This window comes from Bubalus kerabau, chromosome 11 (genome assembly GCF_029407905.1).
Source record: "Bubalus kerabau isolate K-KA32 ecotype Philippines breed swamp buffalo chromosome 11, PCC_UOA_SB_1v2, whole genome shotgun sequence".
NCBI lineage: Eukaryota > Metazoa > Chordata > Mammalia > Artiodactyla > Bovidae > Bubalus > Bubalus kerabau.
In genome coordinates, this window is record NC_073634.1 from 3258772 (window position 1) to 3278276 (window position 19505).

General features: G+C 42.7%; 1 protein-coding gene across 2 annotated transcripts in view; it reads left to right on the forward strand.

The window, feature by feature from the left end:
• The first annotated feature begins 433 nt into the window (after positions 1 to 433).
• The window catches only part of ZC3H8 (zinc finger CCCH-type containing 8), a 28351-nt gene continuing 9279 nt past the window's right edge, over positions 434 to 19505 (forward strand). Inside the window, exons 1-3 of one of the 2 annotated variants that reach the window (XM_055539284.1) lie at positions 435 to 661; positions 6078 to 6174; positions 18258 to 18489. In XM_055539284.1, coding sequence (XP_055395259.1) covers positions 582 to 661; positions 6078 to 6174; positions 18258 to 18489 — 409 coding nt within the window. In that variant the 5' untranslated portion in view covers positions 435 to 581. Of the gene's footprint in view, positions 662 to 6077; positions 6175 to 18257; positions 18490 to 19505 lie in introns of both variants that reach the window. The other variant, XM_055539285.1, reaches the window with a different exon arrangement.

The window sequence follows — 19505 nt, forward strand, 5'->3', positions numbered from 1 at the left end:
GGAGGAGAAGGGGACTACGGAGGATGAGATGGTTGGATGGCTTCACCGACTCAATGGACATGAGTCTGAGTGAACTCCGGGAGTTGGTGAGGGACAGGGAGGCCTGGCGCTGCAGTCCATGGCGTCGCAAAGAGTTGGACACAACTGAGCGACTGAACTGAGGAGCGCGCACGCATAATTGGTATCATTCCTTAGAAACACTGTGACTTCGGTCGAACAGTCTACACCAAAGTAGAGTCTCAAGGACTAAGTTTTAAAATTCTACTAACGATTTGAGATAAAGTCTTCAAAAAGTGTTGGTACATGTAACTGAACAGAAGTAGCACAGCGCCTGCGCAGAGCGGCGGGGGCGGGGAGAGCGGCGGGGGCGGGGAGAGCGCCGGGGGCGGGGAGAGCGGCGGGGGCGGGGAGAGCGCCGGGGGCGGGGAGAGCGGCGGGGGCGGGGAGAGCGCCGGCTTGCGCAGCGCAGGGATTGAACAGCGCACGCGCGGTGTGACCTACGGGCGGTGAGCAGCGTCGCGTGGGACCTCCTCGCGCCGAGCTTGTTTCTTGGTAGCTGCCCGGCGCCGGCGCCGAAGAGAATGATGGATTTTGAGAATCTTTTCTCCAAACCCCCAAACCCGGCTCTTGGCAAGAAGTCCACCACGAATTCTGACCAAAGGTGACCGCTAGTCTTTTCATGCTTTTAACGCAGGGACTGCAGCCGGGTTCCGCCTCAGTTGCTCAGGGAGTCCGCCGGGGCGGCGCCGTGAGGTCTGGCGTCCAGAGGTCGTTCGGGGGCAGGAGTTAGAAGCCGGGGTTGGGTCCCGGTTCGTAGACCGCCGCGGCCAGAGGCCCGGGGAGCGGCGGGGTTCAGGCGGCGAGCGGGGTGGGGGCGGGGGAAGTTGAGTATGCTCCCTTTTCTCCGCGCCCAGGTCCCTCTGGCTGGGAGGGAGCCCGCCTGCGGCCCCTGTAGCATTTGCCTTCCAGACCGTCAGCTCAAGGAGGACAGAGATCATTTGTGGTTCTCACTACACGTGCTGGGCGCTCTTCGGTAGAAAAGATGAGTCGTGAAGGATAAACAGCGAGTAGTCTGCCTTTAGTCTCCCGATTTACATTGAAAAAGCCTAAAGACCATAATAAAGCAGCGAACTACATTGCGGTGCATTATTTCCTTTATGTTTAAAGAGGTACTGAGACTGCCGTGGAGAAAGTGAAAGCTGGATAGTGGGTGAGGGAGGATGGGATGGTAGGGAAGATGTAGATCTTTTAAAGAAGGTAGTTAAGGAACGTTTACTAATAATATTGACGAGGAATATTTGAGTAGGGGCTCGAAGGAAGCGAAAGAGGTTGATTATCTAGTGGGAAGAATATTCCGCTGTGATGGGAGCAAAGGGGCCAGAAAGACAGCTGCAGTGGAGAGGAAGAATGGTGGGACTGGAAGAGAAGAACCTGAGAGGTATTGGAATGGGGGGTGGAAGGGAAGGGGCAGATTGTGTAGGGACTTGCAGTTACCATAATAAGGACTTTGGCTTTTACCTTGAGTGAGGTGAGGGGTAAGTATTGGAGGGTTTTTAGCTGAGACTTACACATTAGCAGGACCATCTGGTGGTTGAGAGTAGACTGTAGTGGCCGCTAGTAGTTAGGGTTAGTAGCAAGAAGTGGTCAAGTCTGGGGCTTCTCTGGTGATCCAGTGGTTAGGAGTCTGCCTTGTAATGTCTGGGAAACTGGTTCAATCCCTGGTCAGGGAAGATCCCACATGCCCCAGAGCAACTGTGTGCACCACAGTTACTGAAGCCTTTGTGTCCTGCAGCAAGAGAAGTCACTGCAGTGAGATCCCAGAGCTCCAGAACTGAAGTATATGCTGTAGCAAGGAAGACCCAGCAAAGCCAAAAATAATTTAAAATAAATACAATTTTTTTAAAGAGCGTGTTCAGTCCAACTCTTTGAAACCCCATGGACTGTAGCCCGCCAGGCTGCGCTGTCCATGGAACTTTCCAGGCAAGAATACTGGAGTGGGTTGCCGTTTCCTCTTCCAGGATCTTCCTTGACCCAGGGATTGAACCTGGTGTCTCCTGCATTTGTCAGATGAATTCTTTACTACTGAGCAATTGGGGCGAAGCTCAATGAAGAGCACATGGCTAGATTTTTTTTAAAAGGTGATCAGGTAAGGCTGTATTTTGAAAACTGGATGGGGAATATGAGAGAGGAGTTAAGGTCGACTTCAGGGTTTTTGGTTTGTGTCATTAGGTTAGAGTTGCTGTTTAAGATTGTAGGGTGATTGGATCAAGAGTTCAGTTTTGGATATAAGATTTTGTCTAGTAGATATTTGGGGCTTCCCTGGTGGCTCACATGGTAAAAAATCTGCCTGCAATGCAGGAGACCTGTGTTCAGTCCCTGGGTCGGGAAGATCCGCTGGAGAAGGGAATGGCTACCCACTCTCGTATTTTTGCCTGGAGAACCCCATAGACAGAGGAGCCTGGCGAGCTACAGTCTCTGGGGTCGCAAAGAGCCGGGCCTGACTGAGTGCCTAACACTGCTACTGCTAGTAAATATTTTAATTGCCTTTTTTTTTTTTCTTTCTTTTGGCTAAGTCACATTCGAGATCTTAATTCCTCGGCCGGAGATCTTAATTCCAGGCCAGGGATGGAACCCTTGCCCCCCACAGAGGCAGTGTGAAGTTTTAACCACTGGATTGCCAGCAAAGTCCCTAGTAGGTACTTTGAATAGGAAGTTGGCTCTGCCTGCCTGAACTCAAATCTCAGTTCTGCTCTGCTAGATTTCTGACATGTTTTGTAAACATTCTGTGTTCATTTTCTCATCTGTAAAATGGGCTTTTTAACAATAGCATGTACGTGGAGGGCTGTTGTGGTGTGTCTAATGTGCATGGAGCAGCACCTGGCACAGAGTAGGCGTAAAGCACGTCAGACGCTGTTACTGTTGCTGTCGTCATTATTGCTCTGCCTAAGGAGCGTTTGCTTCCTATATAAGACAGTTCATGACTGGAAACTAGACCAGTGCTAATCCACAGTATTTGGTTTATTGGCTCTCGTAACAATGGCCTTGATCCCTCTTCTGATGGATGTGACGGAAGCTCTGACGCAGGACAGATGAGTGTAGTAACTGTTGGGTTGGATGAAACTAACGTTCCCAGCTCCTGCTGCAACTCTGAAAGAAGTGCAGAGTCACTGTTCACAGTCCTGTGCTGGCGGCACTTTCCACGTGCAGCATGTTCTTCTGAAATTGTCTAGTCCTTGCCCTTGTCTGGCGTGTAACTCAGATCTTAAGCTTTTATCACGTAATCACTACTTGTCTTCAGCCCCCTGTGTCTGTGTGTGTGAGTCGCTGGGTCGTGTCTGATTCCTTGCAACCACTAGTCTCCTCTGTCCATGGAGTTCTCCAGGCAAGAATACTGGAATGGGTTGCCATTCCCTTCTCCACCCTGTGTCTACAGCATCTACCATTATTTAGGTTTAGCTGTATATTTTACTGGCCTCTTTGTTTCTTTTTTTTTTTTTTTTTTTTTTTATTTTATTTTAAATTTTATTTTATTTTTAAACTTAACATAACTGTATTAGATTTGCCAAATATCAAAATGAATCCGCCACAGGTATGCATGTGTTCCCCATCCTGAACCCTCCTCCCTCCTCCCTCCCCATTCCATCCCTCTGGGTCGTCCCAGTGCACCAGCCCCAAGCATCCAGTATCGTGCATCGAACCTGGACTGGCAACTCATTTCATACATGATATTTTACATGTTTCAATGCCATTCTCCCAAATCTTCCCACCCTCTCCCTCTCCCACAGAGTCCATAAGACTGTTCTATACATCGGTGTCTCTTTTGCTGTCTTGTACACAGGGTTATTGTTACCATCTTTCTAAATTCCATATATATGTGTTAGTATACTGTATTGGTGTTTTTCTTTCTGGCTTACTTCACTCTGGATAATAGGCTCCAGTTTCATCCACCTCATTAGAACTGATTCAAATGTATTCTTTTTAATGGCTGAATAATACTCCATTGTGTATATGTACCACCGCTTTCTTATCCATTCATCTGCTGATGGACATCTAGGTTGCTTCCATGTCCTGGCTATTATAAACAGTGCTGCGATGAACATTGGGGTACTCGTGTCTCTTTCCCTTCTGGTTTTCTCAGTGTGTATGCCCAGCAGTGGGATTGCTGGATCATAAGGCATGTCTATTTCCAGTTTTTTAAGGAATCTCGACACTGTTCTCCATAGTGGCTGTATTAGTTTGCATTCCCACCAACAGTGTAAGAGGGTTCCCTTTTCTCCACACCCTCTCCAGCATTTATTACTTGTAGACTTTTGGATCGCAGCCATTCTGACTGGTGTGAAATGGTATCTCATAGTGGTTTTGATTTGCATTTCTCTGATAATGAGTGATGTTGAGCATCTTTTCATGTGTTTGTTAGCCATCTGTATGTCTTCTTTGGAGAAATGTCTATTTAGTTCTTTGGCCCATTTTTTGATTGGGTCATTTATTTTTCTGGAGTTGAGCTGGAGGAGTTGCTTGTATATTCTCGAGATTAGTTGTTTGTCAGTTGCTTCATTTGCTATTATCTTCTCCCATTCTGAAGGCTGTCTTTTCACCTTGCTAATAGTTTCCTTTGATGTGCAGAAGCTTTTAAGGTTAATTAGGTCCCATTTGTTTATTTTTGCTTTTATTTCCAATATTCTGGGAGGTGGGTCATAGAGGATCCTGCTGTGATGTATGTCAGAGAGTTGGCCTCTTTGTTTCTTGTAGTTGCCATTTTCATCTTTCTTAGGTTTGTTTTTAGTTTTGTTGGAATATCCTCTAGTAGTCATCTGAGACAGTCTCTGCTTGTTCAACTTCTCAGTTCTAGTGACCTTGAGAACAACTTTTCTTTCTTTTTTTAAAAAATATATTCTTAGCCACACCATGCAGCATATGGGATCATAGTTCCCCAGCCAGGGATCGAACTGCATTGAAAGCAGAGTCTTAACCACCAGACCGCTGGGGAAGTCCCAACAACATTCCTTTTTGATCTTCCCACTTGAATGTAAGTTTGGCTCTCTTCTGACCTCAGAAGGCACCCTGAATTCTACCTGAAATATTTTTCTCCCTGACATTCCTCTTTGTTTTCAATTCTTATGTATCTTTTAGGTTCAGAAAACCTTTGGTCCCCATATCTTAGGTTTAAAATGTTCCTCATATATACACCAGTTCTTATCACCCCATACCGAAATTTCTTTCTTTCTTTCTCCCAAGTAGATAGAAAGTTCTCAGAAAGTGCGAACAAGGTCTTTTTCATTGTTATATCCCAGGATTTAAGACCCAGAGCCTGGTATATGGTGGATTCTCAGTATTTGTTGAATGAATAGATGCTTTATATAGCTTCTAATAGTTGACTATTAAGGTTATGTAGAGACATTACTTTGCCATCAAAGGTCCATCTAGTCAAGGCTATGGTTTTTCCAGTGGTCATGTATGGATGTGAGAGTTGGACTGTGAAGAAGGCTGAGCGCCGAAGAATTGATGCTTTTGAACTGTGGTGTTGGAGAAGACTCTTGAGAGTCCCTTGGACTGCAAGGAGATCAGCCCTGGGATTTCTTTGGAAGGAATGATGCTAAAGCTGAAACTCCAGTACTTTGGCCACCTCATGCGAAGAGTTGACATTGGAAAAGACTCTGATGCTGGGAGGGATTGGGGGCAGGAGGAGAAGGAGACGACAGAGGATGAGATGGCTGGATGGTATCATTGACTCGATGGACATGAGTCTGAGTGAACTCCAGGAGTTGGTGCTGGACAGGGAGGCCTGGCGTGCTGGGATTCATGGGGTCGCAAAGAGTCGGACACGACTGAGCGACTGAACTGAACTGAAGGTTATGTGATTTAAAGTTTCAGCTTTGCAGTTTACTCATAAACGTATGTTGACATTTACTGCTTATCATAATTTTGTACATTTCTCTGAAATATTTGGAGGAGAATCTGATTTTGGAATTTCTTTGAGGGCAAGTTGAAGGTAAACCAAAGCAGTGGATATTAATGCTGTGATATGAACCCTTTTCAGGTTGAAAACCCTTTTGTGTTATTTGATATTTTTGCTACAGAATCGGTGGTGAAATAGATGATACAGAAGTTGAAGAAACACAAGAAGAGAAAATAAAATGGAAAGTAAAACTGGAATGTGAGCAAATGCCCAAAAAAGTAAGATTAAGTTGGTGTATTGAAAAAAACAGACAGGAAAGGGTGTGAGAAATTAATTAGAGATTCTGTTTGTCTCATTTTAGGCAGCATTTGAGACCAGGTTACTGGAAACCTGTTTATGCCTTTTAAAAAATTAATTGTTTAAGAACTTTGTTGTCGTTTAACATGAACTGATTATCTCTGTGAAGTGGTTGTAAACAATTTCAAAAACTTCTTTCTTTTCAAATTAAAGTTTTGATTTGCTACCTTAGCTAGCCTTAGTGACTAACAGCTTAAAGACTGTATTAGTTTGCTAGGACTGCCATCACAAAGTACCACATACTGAGTGGTGACTTAAACAGCAGAAATTTATTGTCTTGTGGTTCTTGAGGCTGGAAGTCCAAGAGCAAGCTGTTAGGAGGGTTGGTTCCTTCATAAGGCTGTGAGGAGGAGTCGGTTCCATGCCTCTCCCCTAGCTTCTGGTTAGCTTGCTGGTGGTCTTTGATCCCCCTTGGCTTGGCTTCCAGAAGCATCATCTTGATTTTTACCTTCATGCTCCAAAAGGCATTCTCCCTGTGTGAATAGGTCTGTGTCTAAATTCCCCCCTTTTATAAAGACACTAGACATATTGGATTAAAGCCTGTCCTAATGACCTCATCTTAACTGTGGTATGATCTTAAATGTGGTATGTAATTATACATATAATGACCCTATTTCCAAATGTGGTCATGTTCTAAGGTACTGAGGGGTTATGCTAAGTCACTTCAGTCGTGTCCGACTCTGTGCGACCCCATAGACGGCAGCCCACCAGGTTCCCCCGTCCCTGAGATTCTCCAGGCAAGAACACTGGAGTGGGTTGCCATTTCCTTCTCCAATGCATGAAAGTGAAAAGTGAAAGTGAAGTCGCTCAGTCCTGTCTGACTCTTAGCGACCCCCTGGACTGCAGCCTGCCAGGATCCTCTGTCCATGGGATTTTCCAGGCAAGAGTACTGGAGTGGGGTGCCGTTGCCTTCTCCGACTGGGGGGGAAAGGACTTCAATTTGGGGAAGACACAGCCAACCCACAGCAAAGCCAATATCTGCTTCTGTCTTGCTTTTTCTCTTTTGGAACCTTTGTTATTGTGAACTTTAACACACTACAAAAGAATGAGTTCAAATTGGCAGTGAGATCTGCAAGACACACATGGCCTTTAATATGATACTGTTATACTCAGCTTTATAAAAGGATACAGGGCGGAAAGTACAGCATCTTCATCTCAGAAGGCCTCTCAGCTACCCAAGTACATAACTTCTTTTGCCCTTTGGGGCATATATGGCTGCCGTAGACGAGAGCCCTAGTTAAAACTGAGAAATGATAGCTTGAATTTCCCAGACATTTTTAATACTTAAAAAAATTTTTTTAACTTCCTTGGTGGTGCAGTGGATGAGAATCCGCCCACCAAGGCAGAGGACACGGGTTCGATCCCTCCTCAAGGAAGATTCCGTATGCTGCAGAGCAACTAAGGTTGTGCTCCACAACTGTTGAGCCTGTGCTATAGAGCCGGGGCGCTGCAGCTACTGAGCCCACGGGCCACAACAGAAGCCACTGCACTGAGAAGCCTGAAACTAGAGAAAGGCCTGGGCAGCAGCAAAGACACAGCACAGCACAGCAAACACTAACTTGTGCACCACTACTACTGCACGCATGCTCAGAGCCCACAAGCCCGTGCGTCTAGCGCCTGTGCTCTGACGAGAGGAGCCCCTGAGATGAGACGCGCATGCGCTGCAGATTACCCCCCCCCCCCCCACTCGCTGCTAGAGAAAGCCTGCGCACAGCGGTGAAGACCCAGCACAGCCCAAATAAGTAAATAATATTACTTTAAAAAATTTTAATATTAATCGCATAAGCCCCAGTCCTTTGTGCCCACTTAAAGTTCCCCGGTACATATATGACCCCATACAGGATACAGGCAGATACAACCTTCTGTGGTTATCTTAAGGAGTTGCTCAGAAACAATACTGTGAGAATGTAGACGCCTAGGTTACTTGTCAGTAGGCTTACTTCAGGCCAGGCTCTTTCCTTACAAGTGTATAAAACATAAGTGTATCACAGCTAATTAAAAAGTGAACTCAAGTGGACACTGTGCAGCTCTCCTTTTCTCAGTCGTGTTCCTTTTTCTCCTTCCGGAGGTGACTACTATCCCAACTTGTGCACGAATCGCTTGTTCTTTGCAGTTTTCCTACTAATGCTGTCCTCCTTAAGAGTGCCGTTTTCTCGTGGCTGTTTTTGCACTTGATAGAATAGTGTTGTATGTGTCCTTTTGTTTCCTTTCTCTTAACATTATATTTTTAAGACTCATAGTATGCATAATGTATACTTATAGAATATGCATAGTGCACACAAGTGGTGTATTCTTATTTGTTCATTTTCTCAACCGCATAGCATTCCATTATTTGAGTATACTAGGTGCTGGCATTGGTAGACATTTGGCTTCACTTCCAGCTTTGGAGGTTGTGATTACATCTCAGTTGTATCCTGCCTCACATCTCCTCTGCAGTTACCTTGGAGTAGAACCACCGGGTCTTAGAGGATAAGCATCTTTCCCTTTACCATGATGCCAAGCTGTATTCCAGAGTCGTTCTACTGATTTTTATTCCCAAAGGCGGTGTAATGAGACTCTGTATTTCTACACAAATATCTCCACACTTTCTTAAATTTTGCCATCTGGTGAGATACCTTCATTGTCATTTAGTTTGCATTTTATTGATTACTTTTAAGATGGAGCATCTTTTCATATTTGTCCAATTTAGATTTCCCTTTTTTGTGTGCCAGTTTTAAGTCTTTTTACCTTTTTTCTTTTTTCTTTATTCTGGATATAGGGGATTTTTTTCCCCCGTGTGGATTTATGTCTTGCAGGTATCAGCTCATTTTGTAGCTTTTTTCCCAATAGCAATTTTTGATAAAAGGTTAATTATTTTAATGTATTCAAGTTTATTAATATTTTTTTCATAGTTAATGCTTTATGTGGCACATAAAGAGTTAAGGACTATTATGCTGCTGGACGGAGAAGGCGATGGCACCCCACTCCAGTACTCTTGCCTGGAAAACCCCATGGACAGAGGAGCCTGGAAGGCTGCAGTTCATGGGGTCTCCAAGAGTCGGATACGACTGAGTGATTTCACTTTCACTTTTCACTTTCAGGCATTGGAGAAGGAAATGGCAACCCACTCCAGTGTTCTTGCCTGGAGAATCCCAGGGACGGGGGAGCCTGGTGGGCTGCCATCTATGGGGTCACACAGAGTTGGACACAACTGAAGCGACTTAGCAGCAGCAGCAGAGGGGACAAATTTTGGATTACTTTTTTTTCCATTATCCTACCCAGTTGTTCCAACACCATTCACTGGGGGAAAAGGCTGTTCTTTTCCCCCATGAATCTTCAGTGTCACTGTTGTCAAAAATCAAGTGTTTGGGAAAAAAAAGTGTTTGTGTTCTGATGGATCTGTTTCTAGAGTCTCTGTTCTCATCCACTGATTTATGTGTCTACCCCTCCCCTCAAGACCACATTGTATTAATTAGTACAACTTAATTATGAGTTTAGATATCAAGCAACTAAGTCATCTCACGTTTTTCTTCTTTAACTGTCTTGGCTATTCTCAGCCCTTCGTATTTCCATATAAATTTTAGAAATAGTTTGTCAAGTTCCACAGAAAACCCTGCTGGGACTTTAACTTGGGAATGCATTGAAACTGTAGATCATTTGGGAGAGAATTGATATCTTTAGAATATTAGATTGTCCAGTCTTTAGGTCCTCTTTTAATTGTCTTAGTAGTGTTTTATAATTTTGTTTGTAGATACCTTACATACCTTTTGTTAGATTTAATGCTGGGTGTCTGATGAGGCTTCTGTGAATTACATCTTTTTTTTTTTTTAAGCACTATTTCTAACTTATTTTCATTTAGCTGGCATATTCTGTTATATACGAATGCATGGGATAAAGCTTTTGAGTTCTTGTAAACGTTTCTGAAAATACTGACTTTATCCTCACAGCTGGTAGGTATTTTGGCTGAAATAGACTTAAGCTTGAGGTTATTTGCCCCATTTTCTTCTGCTATCCATGTCGCTAGTGTGAGTCTTGCCAGTCTGGTTCTAGTCACTTTGTAAGCATCCTGTTCTGGGAGCTTTTAGATTCTTCTCTTTATTCTCAGTATTATTAGAGACTGTGAATCTTCTCATTCATTTTGCTTAAGTATTTGGTGAGACTGTTCATACCCTTCATGCACAAGAAATGTGTTTTATTTTTATTCTTTGTCTTTTATCTTTATATTCTAAGGAACTTACTCTTTCTGTTTATCTTCATTTCATGAGTCATAATTTAATGATTCAAGAGTTCTTTCTTGTTGTGCTGTCTTGTTATAACTTTATAGCATTAAAAAAAAAATACCATCTTGATACCTTTGTGTATTTGTTTAAAATTTTTGTATTCTTTTCTTTTTCTTGAATTGTATTTCTTCTTCTGGGTCAGGTTTTCTCTTTTTCCTGCTTTTTTGTTTTATTCTCTAGATCTTTTTTGCTTTGTTCTCAGGTTTCTCATTGCAGTGGCTTCTGTTGCAGAGCATGGGTTCTAGAACACAGGCTCAACAGTTGTGGCTACAGGCCTGGTTGCTCTGTAGCATGTAGGATCTTCCCGGATCAGGGATTCATCCTGTGTCTTCTGCATTGTCTTTACCACTGAGCCACCAGCGAAGCCCTGCTTTTGTTTTTCTTTGCTGCTAAGTCACTTCAGTCGTGTCGGCCTCTGTGCGACCCCATAGACGGCAGCCCACAAGGCTCCCCCGTCCCTGGGATTCTCCAGGCAAGAACACTGGAGTGGGTTGCCATTTCCTTCTCCAATGCCTGAAAGTGAAAAGTGAAAGTGAAATCACTCAGTCGTGTCTGACTCTTGGAGACCCCATGAACTGCAGCCTTCCAGGCTCCTCTGTCCATGGGATTTTCCAGGCAAGAGTACTGGAGTGGGGTGCCATCGCCTTCTCCGTCCAGCAGCATAATAGTTCTTAACTCTTATGGGGAGGGAGGAGGGAGGAGGGTTCAGGATGGGGAACACATGTATACCTGTGGCGGATTCATTTTGATATTTGGCAAAACTAATACAGTTATGTAAAGTTTAAAAATAAAAAAAATAAAAAAACTCTTTATGTGCCATGTATCCCCTTTGGCAGTCTGGCAAAGCTCTTGGACCCTTTCTCAGAATAATGTTTTTAAGTGAATAAAATAAAATATGTTGGGTTATAATGGAAGTTGATTTTATTGAAACACAGTTATCAAAATATTAAGAAATGAGGTAAGAGTAATTTCTTACACAATTATTTAGTGTATCAACAAAGATACACAATTATTTAGTATATCTTTGTTGATACACTAAATAATTAGATCCAACAATAGGTTTCATTACTATGTTTTAGGTCTAAATATTATGTTGACAAAGTGATGACCATAACACATAATGTACTTTGAGATGTGCAGTAAGTATAATGTGTAAAGGTCCCTGTGATTCTGTTCGTGACAGGTGCAGCTACTGCTGGTACTACTGTGGTTTGCAGCCAGTGTTCAAAACAGAAGGAAAGGCTAAAATGTCAATTTAGAGGTTGATGAAAATTAACATGTGATTTTTATTCTCATCCAAGTCCATTGAATTCTATCATTCTGTCCATAGACCCTTGGCCAGGGGCAGGTGGGAAGGGGGCGTGCATCTCTGGACAGCAGGTTACGAACCCCTGATACAGAATAGAGGATGGAGTGTTTTTCTGATGGAAGTTGTTCCCATATGTCAGAATGTAAAGGATTTCATTCTGGGGTCTTAGTACTCATACAAGAAGACTTGGCCTTTATCAGACATTTTAATAAATTTCTTTAGAGAATAACCCTCATTTTTGCATGGGGTAGATTTTTGTTTGATTATATTCTGGGTTGAGATGGGGTGGTCAGAGATAATTTGTTACAATAGCTTTGTTTTTGGTTTTTTTATATAGCATTTTAATTCATTCTCGTTTATAGCCCTATTTCTCACACTGCAACTTAAGCCCAACCTCCAAATTATAGCTTGCTTTATGTTTGTCAAAAATTTGGCAGGAATTTGTTGAACCCTTCTTAATTCCTTCCTGACAAATTGTACTTCATTTCCCCCGCTCCCTATGCACACACTCTTTTGAAACTATTAATTTCTACATTTCTGTACTTTTATTTCTGTGGAATTTCAGGAGGCCATACTAGTTCTATAAACCATTCTGAATCAAGCACAAGAAAATCTTTCACTTTAAAGAGGAGACAAATACTTCAGACTTTCTTATGAAAGGCGGAAGTTGTAATATTGTATTCTTATAGTTTCTAAGTTATATAGAGAACAACAGACATCAGAGCAATGAGTTTATAGCAGCTGCATGAGGACATATTTAAGCAATCATTGTATTAATATCTTGTATATCTCAGTGCCCTCTGAAAAGAATGTCAGTTAGAAATGCTTCTCTAATGTATGGGCTTCCCTGGTGGCTCGGATGGTAGAGAACCTGCCTGTGAATGCCAGAGATATATAAGAAATGTTGGTTCAATCCCTGGGTCAAGAAGACCCCCTGAAGGAGGGCTTGGCAACCCACTCCAGTGTTCTTGCCTGGAGAATCCCACGGGCAGAGAAGCACATTGGGCTACAGTCCAGGGGGTGGCAAAGAGTCGAACACGACTGAGCGACAACACTTTAACTCTCTCTAATGTCTAATAAAGCATCATAGCTGATGATCGTCCTGGCTTTATAATGTTACCAAGTCATCTCATCTCTTCATTTAATACAAGTAAGTCACTTTTGTTACTGCTTGTAGTGAAAAGGGTCAGCTTCAGGATTGCAGGCCTGTGGGTCTTGTGGGGTGGGGGTGAGGTGGGGGGACATGTGATATCACTCATCTGGATCCTTGTAATGTCTTGATTCAGATGCACTGAATAGAATCCCATGGTTGTGCTAAACTTCATATGCACTGTTGCACTTGAATGATTTTTTTGGTTCTCCCTGTGCCTGCTAAATAATGTGAAAGGCTGAAACGAAAGTAAACGTAGTTATCCTCACAGCCCCACCCATCAACAGAAATTTGGATTAAAGATGTACTGAGCATGGCCCCGCCCATCAGAACAAGACCCAGATTCCCCCACAGTTAGTCTCTCCCATCAGGAAGCTCCCACAAGCCTCTTGTCCTCCATCAGAGGGCAGACAGAAATGAAAACCACAGTCACAGAAAACTAACCAAACTGATCACATGGACCACAGCCTTGTCTAACTCAGTGAAACTATAAGCCATGCCGTGTGGGGCCACTCAAGACGGACGGGTCATGGTGGAGAGTTCTGACAAAACATGGTCCACTGGAGAAGGGACTGGCAAGCCACTTCAGTATTCTTGCCTTGAGAACCCCATGAACAGTATGAAAAGGCAAAAACACTGAAAGAGGAACTCCCCAGGTCAGTAGGTGCCCAATATGCTACTGGAAATGAGTGGAGAAATAACTCCAGAAAGAATGAAGAGACGGAGCCAGAGCAAAAACAATGCCCAGTTGTGGATATGACTGGTGACAGAAGTAAAGTCTGATGGTTTAAAGAACAATATTGCATAGGAACCTGGAATGTTAGGTCCATGAATCAAAGTAAATTGGAAGTGGTCACACAGGAAATGGCAAGAGTGAATATCAACATTTTAGGAATTGGTGAATTTATTTCAGATGACCATTATAACTAGGACTGTGGGCAAGAATCCCTTAGAAGAAATGGAGTAGCCCTCGTAGTCGACAAAAGAGTCCAAAATGCAGTTCAGTACGGTGGCTCAGTCATGTCTGACTCTGTGTGTGATCCCGTGGGCTGCAGCACACCAGGCTGCCCTGTCCATCACCAACTCCCGGACTTTACTCAAATTCATGCCCCTTGAGTCGGTGATGCCATCCAACCATCTCATCCTCTGTCATCCCCTTCTCCTGCCTTCAATCTTTCCCAGTATCAGGGTCTTTTCAAATGAGTCAGCCCTTCCCATAAGGTGGCCAAAGTATTGGAGTTTCAGCTTCAACCTCAGTCCTTCCAATGAATCTTCAGGATTGATTTCCTTTAGGATGGACTGGTTGGATCTCCTTGCAGTCTCTAAAGAGTCTTCTCCAACTCCACAGTTCAAAAGTATTAATTCTTCAGCACTCAGCTTTTTTTATAGTCCAACTCTCACATCCATACATGACTACTGGAAAAACCATAGCTTTGACTAGATGGACCTTCATTGGCAGAGTAATGTCTCTGCTTTTTAATATGCTGTCTAGGTTTATCGTAACTTTCCTTCCAAGGAGTAAGTGTCTTTTAATTTCATGGCTGCAGTCACCATCTGCAGTGATTTTGAAGCCCCCCAAAATAAAGTCAGTCACTGTTTCTACTGTTTCCCCATCTGTTTGCTATGAAGTGATGGGACTGTATGCCGTGATCTTAGTTTTCTGAATGCTGAGTTTTAAACCAACTTTTTCATTCTCCTCTTTGACTTTCATCAAGAGGTTCTTTAGTTCTTCTTCACTTTCTGCCATAAAGGTGGTGTCTGCATATCTGAGGTTATTGATATTTCTCCTGGCAATCTTGATTCCAGCTTGTGCTTCCTCCAGCCCAGCATTTCTCATGATGTACTCTGCATATAAGTTAAATAAGCAGGGTGACAGTATACAGCCCGATGTACTCTTTTTCCTATTTGGAACCAGTCTGTTGTTCCATGTCTAGTTCTAACTGTTGCTTCCTGACCTGCATACATATTTCTCAAGAGGCAGGTCAGGTGGTCTGATATTCCCCATCTCTTTCAGAATTTTCCACAGTTTACTGTAATAAACTTGCAATCTCAAAAACAACAGAATGATATCTGTTAGTTTCCAAGGCAAACCATTCAATATCACAGTATTCCAAGTCTATGCCCCAACCACTAATGCCAAAGAAGCTGAAGTTGAATGGCTCTATGAAGACCTACTAGACCTTCTAGAACTAACACCCAGAAAGATGGCCTTTCATCATAGGGGACTGGAATGCAAAAGTAGGAAGTCAAGAGATACCTGGAGTAACAGGCAGGTTTGGCCTTGGAGTACAAAATGAAGCAGGGCAAAGGCTAACAGAGACTTGCTAAGACAATACACTGGTCATGGCAAAAACCCTCTTCCAACAACACAAGAGACAACTCTACATATGGACATCACCACGTGGTCAATACTGAAATCAGATTGATTATATTCTTTGCAGCCAAAGATGGAGACGCTCTATACAGTCAGCAAAAACAAGACCGGGAGCTGACTGTGGCTCAGATCATGAACTCCTTGCCAAATTCACTCTTTAATTGAAGAAAGTAAGGAAAACCACTAGACGATTCAGGTATGACCTAAATCAAACCCCTTATGATTACACAGTGGAAGTGAGGAGTAGATTTAAGGGACTAGATCTGATAGAGTGCCTGATGAACTATGGATGGAGGTTTGTGACAAGTATAGGAGGCTGTGATCAAGACCATCTCCAAGTAGAAGAAATGCAAAAAAAGGCAAAATGGTTGCCTGAGACCTTAAAAATAGCTGAGAAAAAAAGAAAAGTAAAAGGCAAAGCAGAAAAGGAGAGATATACCCATCTGAATGCAGAGTTCCAAAGAATAGCAAGGAGAGATAAGAAAGCCTTCATCAGTGATCAGTGCAAAGAGATAGAGGAAATCAATAGAATGGGAAAGACTAGAGATCTCTTCAAGAAAATTAGAGATATCAAGGGAAAATTTCATGTAAAGATGGGCACAATAAAGGACAGAAATGGTATGGACCTAACAGAAGCAGAAGATATTAAGAAGAGGTGGCAAGAATACACAGAGGAACTATACAAAAAAGATCTTCATGACCCAGATAATCACGATGGTGTGATCACTCACCTAGAGCCAGACATCCTGGAATGTGAAGTCAAGTGTGCCTTAGGAAACATCACTATGAACAAAGCTAGTGGAGGTGATAGAATTCCAGTTGAGCTATTTCAAATCCTAAAAGATGATGCTGTGAAAGTGTTGCCCTCAATATGCCAGCAAATTTGGAAAACTCAGCAGTGGCCACAGGACTGGAAAAGGTAAATTTTCTTCCAATCCCAAAGAAAGGCAATGCCAAAGAATATTCAAACTACCAAGCAACTGTACTCATCTCACACTCTAGCAAAGTAATGCTCAAAATTCTCCAAGCCAGGCTTCAACAGTACGTGAACTGTGAATTTCCAGATGTTCAAGCTGGTTTTAGAAAAGGCAGGGGAATCAGAGATCAAATTGCCAACATCCATTGGAGCATAGAAAATGCAGGAGAATTTCAGAAAAACATCTATTTCTGATTTATTTACTATGCCACAGCCTTTGACTGTGTGGATCACAATAAACTGTGGAAAATTCTTAAAGAGATGGGAATACCAGACCACTTGACCTATCTCCTGAGAAATCTGTGTGCAGGTCAAGAAGCAACAGAACTGGACATGAAACAATGGACTGGTTCCAAATCGGGAATTGAGTATGTCAAGGCTGTATATTGTCACCCTGCTTGTTTAACTTACATGCAGACTAGTACGTCATGCGAAATGCTGGGCCGGGTGAAACACAAGCTGGAATCAAGTTTGCTGGAAGAAATACCAATAACCTCAGATATGCAGATGACACCACCCTTACGGCAGAAAGAGAAGAGGAACTAAAGAGCCTCCTGGTGAAAGTGAAAAAACTGGCTTAAAACTCAGCATTCAGAAAACAAAGATCGTGGCATCCAGTCTCATCACTTCATGGCAAATAAATGGGGAAACAATGGAAACAGTGAGAGACTTTATTTTCTTGGGCTCTAAAATCAGTGCAGATGGTGACTGCAGCCATGAAATTAAGACATCTGCTCCTTTTAAGAAAAGTTACGACAAACCTAGACAGCATATTAAAAAGCAGAGTCATTACTTTGCCAACAAAGTTCCATCTAGTCAAAGCTATGGGCTTTCCAGTAGTCATGTATGGATGTGAGTGTTAGACCATAAAGAAAGCTGAACGCTGAAGAATTGACGCTTTTATACTGTGGTGTTGAAGAAGACTCTTGAGAGTCCCTTGGACTGCAAGGAGATCCAAGCAGTCCATCAGTCCTGAATATTCATTGGAAGGACTGATCGTGAAGGTGAAAGTCCAGTACTTTTGCCACTTGATGCAGAGCTGACTCATTGAAAAACATGGTGATGCTGAGCAGGATTGAAGACAGAAGGAGAAGGGGACCACAGAGGATGAGATGCTTGGATGACATCGCCGATTCGATGGACATGAGTTTAAGCAAGCTCCGGGAGTTGGTGATGGACAGGAAAGCCTGGCGTGTTGCAGTCCTTGGTGCTGCAAAGAGTCAGACACGACTGAGCAACTGAACTAGACAACTGGGCCTTTTACACATAAACTGTTTAATTGAAATGTATCGTCTGTACCGGTTGTAATAATAAATCTGGATTAACCCTGGTGTCTCCAAGTATAGACGCCTGTAACCCATAGTTGGGAATGTTTCTGCACCAAGTGCTGGAAGGTGTCTGCTGCTTGGGCTGCTTGGCAGTTTCTTGTCATCATTGCTGCTGCATCCCCTGCCAGCAATGCTTGGAGTTAAAGGGAGGAAGTAGACTTTGGTAGCTGGTGAGGTGGATTTCCAGTTGGGCCATTTTAGTTTACTTGCTCTCGATGACAAGTTAGTGAATTAATCCATGTGAAAGGATAGTTGATGCAAAGGGAGAAATAAAATGTGGACTATATTACTGTAGTTCTTTTATAGCAAATAATTAAGTTGTGGGGCTTTAGTCTTTCAATCGAGTAAAGTACACACAGTGAACAGATTGAGTCTTCCCTCAAAGCATCTTTTAAGTATGGATGCATGTGTTTTTGTTTTTGTTTTTTTTTTAATTCCAGAAAATTTCATATACATACAAGTGGAAAGAATAGCATATGAAACCCTTGTGTTCTCATCCGTCAACTTCAACAATGATCAGTTCACAGCCAGTCTTTATTTCTCCTTCATGACCAGATTGTTTCAAATCATGCTAGGTTTTTAAATTTGAAAATTTAATTTTTACTTAGTTTAGGCACTCTAGAAGCTCTACATCTCCGAAGAATTTGCAACATAGGAAATCAAGAAGTAAGGACTATGATGCATATACTGATGATGACATCTGCAATCAGGAGCCAGAGGATAATTTCGCTAAGGAGCTTCAGCAGTACATACAAGCTAAAGAGATGGCAAGTGTTACTCAGTCCTTACCGTGTCCTGAAGAATCTGTGAAGAAAGAGACAGCAAAGGGGACCAAGAAAGGTAAGAGTCAAATTGTTTGATCATTTAAAGTTACCTGGAGGAGTAGTCACCATTGTCCATGGTTGGAGTTGGGGGTGGGATCTGCATTTTATCTCATGATAAGATCAGATTTTCTTGGATCTTGACATCAAATGTGAGCTGGTCACTTGGTGTACAAATGCTCAGTTTGCAACAGGAGTGGAGAATGCAACAGAGTTTTCAAAGGATGACTACTTTGGAACTCCCCTGGTGGTCCAGTAGCTAAGACTCTGAACTCCCAATACAGGGTTCCCAGGTTCGATCCCTGGTCAGGGAACTAGATCCTATGTGTGGCACCTAAAAATCCTGTGTACACAGCTAAGGCCTAGTAAGGCCATATAAATAAATAAATAATTTTAAAGGACATGACAGCTTTGCAAGGGAGAATGCTAAATCCCTGGCTTCAGCGTATGTGAAGGACAGGAAATACCTTTTCTGGTTGCTTTCCTTTGAAGAAGAATAGACTGGGATAAGAGTGTATGAGACTAAACTCAGGAATATATTCCTTTTTATAAATATTTATGTTTGGCTGCATCAAGTGTTAGCTGCTTCGTGGCGTGTGGGATCTTCGTTCCATGACCGAGGGCCAAACCCATGTTCCCCACATTGCAAGGCGGGCTGTTAACCATTGGACCACCAGGGAAGTCCCCCAGGAATATATTCTTTTAGATTACTAACATTAAGCCATAGATATGACAATAAGGGACAATTGTAAGTAAAATTCTTAATCCTCTCATTTTTTTCCCCGTTGAAATGTTTTTCTATTTAAAATGGATCTATAGATCAACTTAATCTATATAAAATGTTTTCAGTGAATAATCTGACAGCCATATTTGAGATCCTTTGAAGCTTTTACTATTGCAGCGCTATAGCAGTTCATAATGAGATCCGTCGTACTTTGAACACTTAAAAAGAATCTGGGCTGGTGTCTTGCAAGAACAATTTTGTTAATTATCTTGCTTTTTTCCTGGCAGTGCCTTATATATTTTCACAAGGAA